At 47.5% G+C, this 6,160-nt stretch overlaps 2 protein-coding genes across 2 annotated transcripts; both read right to left on the reverse strand.

The window, feature by feature from the left end:
* Nucleotides 1-435: 435 nt before the first annotated feature.
* On the reverse strand, nt 436-2,389 carry T310_8139 (uncharacterized protein; the record flags this gene model as incomplete). The annotated part of the gene is made up of 6 exons (XM_013469077.1): nt 436-494; nt 580-1,198; nt 1,258-1,354; nt 1,414-1,474; nt 1,531-1,843; nt 2,207-2,389. The coding sequence occupies 6 exons, from the start codon at nt 2,387-2,389 to the stop codon at nt 436-438; spliced, it is 1,332 nt and encodes a 443-aa protein (XP_013324531.1).
* Nucleotides 2,390-2,605: 216 nt separating this feature from the next.
* Nucleotides 2,606-3,816, reverse strand: T310_8140 (uncharacterized protein; the record flags this gene model as incomplete). The annotated part of the gene is made up of 5 exons (XM_013469078.1): nt 2,606-2,894; nt 2,955-3,271; nt 3,333-3,426; nt 3,491-3,688; nt 3,734-3,816. 5 exons carry the CDS (start codon nt 3,814-3,816, stop codon nt 2,606-2,608), a joined length of 981 nt encoding a protein of 326 aa, XP_013324532.1.
* Between the last annotated feature and the right edge of the window lie 2,344 nt (nt 3,817-6,160).

Below are 6,160 nucleotides of genomic sequence, written 5' to 3' on the forward strand. Positions count from 1 at the left end.
TCCAGCCTGGCTGAGCCATATATGTTCTTTGGGCTGCTTGAGTTCTGAGTCCTAATGCCTTTGCTAGCCACCTCTGCTTGTGAGCCTTAATCGCCCCTGTACAGGCTCTATGGGTGTAGGCCATGGAGAGTTCCCCAGACTCATTCTGTAGGGGCTTGCCTGCTGCTCTTTTTGCCGCTTGGTCTGCCTTCTCATTCCCCTCTATGCCATAGTGCCCAGGGACCCATTGCATAGTGGTTTGTCGGCCTCGTGTCTCTAGGGCCTTGGCTGCTTTGTGGGCTCGCAGTACTAGGCCTTGACCTGAGCCTATCCCCCGGTGCTGGATCTATATGAACTCATATATAGGTCTGAGTCCTGTATATATTTCGTGCTACAGAAGTAAATTCTAGCGCCATGCTTAGCTGTGCCAGAATAATGGCCGTCACTGAAGCAAGCTCAGCTCAATTGCCATCCGGGGTGAAAGCTTTCACCATCGAGGATCTTCAAATACTCGCCTGCGGCACGGTCAGCACTCATAACGACTCCTTCTAGACAAGAATGCATTTTCCAAAGCAAAGTGAACGGAGAATCCAAGCTTACTTGCAACATCCCATCTCCTCGCCAAAATCTCCAGTGCATTTCTCATATCCATCACAGTCTGCACAAACTCCACTTTCCCAATCTGACGAATGTAGCCGATGAAGAGCATGGCGGCTTCATAGAGACAATCCGTCGTTAGGGGGCTGATTCTCGACAGATCTCCCCCCGATTCAGAAGCCCCCACTATTCTGTTTGCAAATCGATGGACGGCCATGCAAACATCTTTGATGTTCGATATGGCAATGTTCTGCATTTCAAGTTGTTCCGGAATGCCCACCCCGCTGATATCGTCCGCATCTGCACACATGTAGGCGTCGTACAGTGTGAGCTGGGCACTGTAGCAAATCGCCATGCTGGTGAAGAGGGCCGCCTCGTGAGTAGCATCATAGGACTCTCCCGTTATCTTGTCAAACTCATAAGAAACTGCGAGATTGAACGCGTTTATGGTACGATGAAGTTGTATAGCTTCTCGATAGCGGAATGTCGCATCTTCGTGCTTTTCATTAATGTGGCGTAGGATACGCGAGAGAAGGTGCGATGCCTGGCATGTACGAGCAAATGGTGACGCAGGAACTTCGGTGCAGGTTGACACTGCCAGAGGCTGGATGACTATGGGCTCCTGATTTTTTTTTCTCTTACTTAGTCAAGAGTTTGCCCCAGTGTGCTTGACAGACGTACCCCTTTCTCCCAGCTGTCCTCGTCCATGGGCAGAAGGTCATCGGGTTTTGCATCGTCGCACGCAAATGGACGGTTGCCCGCACCGAGATTGACGTATCTGATAAATTAGGAATGAAGAAATTATAATCGCACAGAGAAAGACATTCGAAGTCTTACCTGTCTAATACTATAATAGCCCAGCATGCTCGACGCCTCTCCTCGGCCTCTGTCCAGGAGCCTACGAGTTTCGTAAGTAAGCATGTGATGAATCGCAATTTGATCGAGAAAATCTACCTGGGATGGAAAGCATCTGAGGTGCTTCCTTTCTGTCATGAATGCCCATGAGATGACACAACCGTGCACAATGACCAGCCGTGAGATATGCAGCTGGGTAGATAGCATTAGCGACCTCATACAGTCCGATCAACAAGGATGCCTGTAGCAGTCTGAGAGAGAAAACATTATTCCTCTCCACATATGAACAGCAACGCTTTGCCAGTTCATAAAGATCAGCACCACTGTCCTTCCTGGGTCGACAATGCATCTGCATTGCAATTAGCAACAGAACCAGATCGGCATCTGGCCTGTCTGGTGAGTTGGAAAGTTGCTGGTATAGTCGAAGTCTAGACACTTTAAAAAAAAATCCATATTAGCTATTTCCAGTTGGAACAGTACCACGTAATTGAAGTCTCTCTCGAACCTATTGGGAAGAAGACATGGATCGAGGAGAAAAACAGGTCAACCTCATGTTGCACCTGTTCCCTGCTTCTGACAGACAAGCAAAACTCGTCCGGAAGGCCAATGTGTGGTTTTTGTATTACACCCCGCCGTCGATGGAAGGTATACGAATCCAGGAAAAACAAGGCGGGAAAGGTGTTCTGATTCGACCGTCAACCTGGCGCTGGCGAATAACGAAACCCCAGAAGGATAGCTTCAAGGATAGCTTGATAGCTTCATGGGCCTCCCTCACCTTCTGCTGGGTATAGCTCTCAACATCATTGGCGGTGGGATCGGCGCTCTTGGTAGGATAGTTACAGGGCCTTTTGTTCTTGCGGCACAGCAGACACGCAGGGAGTTCTCGGGAACATTTCCGTTTCTGCTGGCGGCATGTAAAGCAAGCCTGCAGTGCTAGATTTTCTGACGAGTCAGACATTTACAGAAAGGTGTTCTCAGAGTTGACAAACAAAGAGCGATTTAAATCTAGTCGTTAAACGAAGTTACGCAAATGGAGGTCAATGATGACATGTTTGTCCTGTTTGCATTGCGTCCAGATATGTAAGTCAGAAAAATAACAATGACAGTAATTATCCCATGTTTCAGGATCACCAGTTACTTCGTTTCCAGAATTATTATTGTCTCAGCACTTGATCTACGCGACGTCCAGCTTGCCCTTTTTCCTCAACTCCTCCACTGTCCAGGTCCACAACTTCTCAGCTAACACTGGGTCCCTTGCCGCCTGACTGGGGGTTCCAATCTTGGCATATGGCACAACATAACTCCCAGAGTCTTGTTGCTTGAATTCAGGGCTGGCGACGGCAAACAAGGAGGACAATGCGCCCTTGGCCTGCTCGTCCAGGACTCCCAGACATCGGAATACCGACGTGAGGGCACGTAGAACGATCGGCGGTCCATTGGCGGTCGCTTGCTTGTTGAGATCGCTAAAACACGGTCAGTAAGGTAAAATGGAATATTACACGCAGGGTCAGGTTGCTACATACGTATCAATATGACCCGGATGGACAGCTGCGACCCAAATTTCACCACCTTCCTCTCCATCCGCCCCTGGCCCATACCGTTTATGGAGCTCTTTGGCATGCAGAATGTTGGCAAGCTTTGATTGGCCATACCGGGTCATCGAAGAACTGGACTCAAGGTCGATGTTGTCAAAATCAATGCCCTTTTTGTTCGTAAACAAGGCGTGGCCATCGGATGTCACATTCACTATGCGTACAGCGCCGGGACCAGCAGAACGGGCCGTGGAAAGCAGGAGAGGAAGGAGGTGGTAAGTGAGGAGCCAGTGGGAAAGGTAATTCGTCTTCCCGGATGTCAGCATAATATGGTCATTACTCGGGATGCGATCCAGGAACGAGTCCAACCTGAAACTGGACCTCATATCCGTCATCCGTCTTGGAGAAAGGAACCCCCATGATTCCGGCATTGTTAACTAGACCATGGAGGACGGATTCCTTGCTAGAAAACGAATATTAGCTGCCACGAATAATAGGTGCAAAGAGAACAATTGAAGATAACGGACCTGCGAAGATCTCTCGCCGCCGCGACGACGCTCTCCAACGTCGTCAGATCCATTCCGAGAAAGCGTATATCTGCAGTGGGAAGTTCTTTCTTGATCTCCTGGATCGCTGCGAGAGCTTTCGACTCGTTCCTCGCGCCCATGTATACCGTGGCGCCATGGCTAGCCAGGCCGATGACGGTGGCCTTACCACTGCCCTTGCTGTAAGCAAATTGGTCAGCGTGAGTTGAAAATATGGCGACTCACATGCCGGCATTTCCGCCTGTGACGAGAAACACTTTGCCTTTCAAGTCAGGCAAGGAGTCGGCAGAGAATTTGGAACTAGGCATGATTTATTCAAAGTGAGAGAGGTAAGCAATGTTACCAAGTCGGCGTGGGAAGCGTGCACGGGAAGGGAAAGAAAGAAAAAAGAGGAGATAAATCGGACTTGACATCATGGTCCTGCAAGGCTTTATATATAACAACGAGCCATATGACCGCTTAGAAATATTATCTCTCCCATCAACTGCGGCCGCAAAGGCTCGTCGGATGCGGTGCCCTATGTACTCCGCTCCGCTAGCGTCCGCATGTCCGCCCGCGGAAGTCCGCATCTGGCGGAGCCCAGGTCCGTCCGATCGCCGATAGATAAGCCTCGAAATTTCACTCCAATTTTCAGGCTTGAAAAATGACCCTCAAACATTGAAAAATAGTGAAAAGGGCTTGAAATAAGAATTACTGTAGCAGGAAAATATCTTTTATCTATACCAATTCCTGGAACATGGCCTTTTTGTGTGTGAAATGCACTGTAAGGGCTGAAATTTTCGGAAATTTCAGAAATTTCAGGTGCATTGAAATTTCACTCCCACTTTCAGCGTTGAAAAATGGCCCACAACTGCTGAAAAGCAGTGAAAAAAGCTTGAAATAAGAATTGCTATAGCAGGAAAATATCTTTCATCTACATAAATTCTTGGAAAATGCACTTGCGTGTGTGAAATGCGCCGTAAGGGCTGAGATTTCGGAAATTTCAGGTGCATGGAAATTTACCGCCTGGTTTCATCGCTGAGAGAACACATTGTATTCATTGGAAGCTTGAAATAAGAATTGCTATAGCAAAAAATACTTCCAGCTACAGAAAATGCCTAGAAAACGGTCTTTTAAATTGTGAAATGTGACTGCGAAAATCAGAGAGCATAAAATTTCAGGTTTTCTATTTTTGCGCCTAATTCCATTCTACTACCTAAATTGCTCGGAAGGTACTTGGAGAGTCAGCTACCATTGGTATATACAGCGTATACTATACCTTCAGTAGGTGTGCCTCGGACTGAACAGTCTCATTCGTGCTTATCTTTCTTTGACCGGAGGGGAGAGGCCTAGGCCCTTGTTATTACTTCCGTTTTTCTTGGTCAGTCAGTCAGTCTGCTGTAAAGAGTCAGCATATATGTAGCAACGACGTTTTCGAACTACCGGGTAGTTCAACTTGATCCTTCGAGAACGAAACGACAAATTCAGAAACCAACCGACGAGTCTGTCAGAACCTGCACGTAACAGAAGTATCGTAATAACAATAAATAACAAATATTATATCAAGCATCATAATGGAAAGACTTAGGTAGATACCTTATTAAGAATGAGTGTCATTTTATGTTCAATCTGGGGTAATTATGCCATCTTATCTAGCATTCATCAATGGTCTCCTAGGAATATGGCATTTTGTATGACGCATATATCTTTTACTCTTTAGTAGTATCTTCTCGTTCCCCTTCCATTACTAACTATTATATAATTATAGGAAGGATGGGGAGTATCATCAATTATTCTTACCTCTTTTTTTCTCTGTCTTTATTCTGGACTGAGTTTCTATCCTCAACCTTCCGCTTACAGAACAGCCCCTCCACTCTTTCCTTTCTCCATAATCCACAACAAGCCTTTAACGACTCGCTCCGCTCGTCTAGGCTTGAAGGGTAAAAAGCACCTAGGCTTACTAATGCCTATTTAAAATGCTCCAGACCTTCGGCCCTCCGCATACCTGTAATAGAAGCCTATATAAAGCCTATAGGGTGTCAGCATAAAGCCTATAGGGAAGCCTATAAGGGTTCCAGCATAAGGCTTGTAGGGGTTCCAGTGTAAAGCCTGTAAGAGTGCCAGTGTGAAGCCTATAAGGGTGCCAGTATAAGGCTTGTAGGGGTTCCAGCGTGAGCCTCCAGGGGTGCCATACAAAAGGTGTATAGAAGCAGGCCGTAGCGGGCCGTAGGAGCGGAAAGATGCTTACATAATAACTAACTAGTTAACGTATTTCCCGGCTGTTTCGATCACCCGGTTGCTCCGATCACTAGAATACCTGTGACGAACCCAAATTCATTCCCTAGTAGATCTATCCTGAAGGTATGGAGCGGTTCAATACTAGAAGACTAGGTTAGGGGGAAAAAGAAGAAGCCAGGAGATGAGGCCCCAAGAGGGGGTCATAGGCCTGGTATTCTGCCGGTCCATTCCTTCACCGCCTACCACACCGCTCACATGATCCCGAGTATCAGCGCCGTCACATCACCCCCCCGGTCAAAAAGAGCCTGTCCTCAGGCGATGTCGTTGAGAATTCTGGCCTGACCAATCAGGAAGCTGCATCGCGGGCGGTCCATAAGCGTCTGTATTGAGCCTAGATACAGCACGTGTTAACGGCGCATTCTTATTGGTCTGATC

The sequence above is a fragment of the Rasamsonia emersonii genome, assembly GCF_000968595.1.
Source record: "Rasamsonia emersonii CBS 393.64 chromosome Unknown ctg1118621760658, whole genome shotgun sequence".
Classification (NCBI taxonomy): domain Eukaryota; kingdom Fungi; phylum Ascomycota; class Eurotiomycetes; order Eurotiales; family Trichocomaceae; genus Rasamsonia; species Rasamsonia emersonii.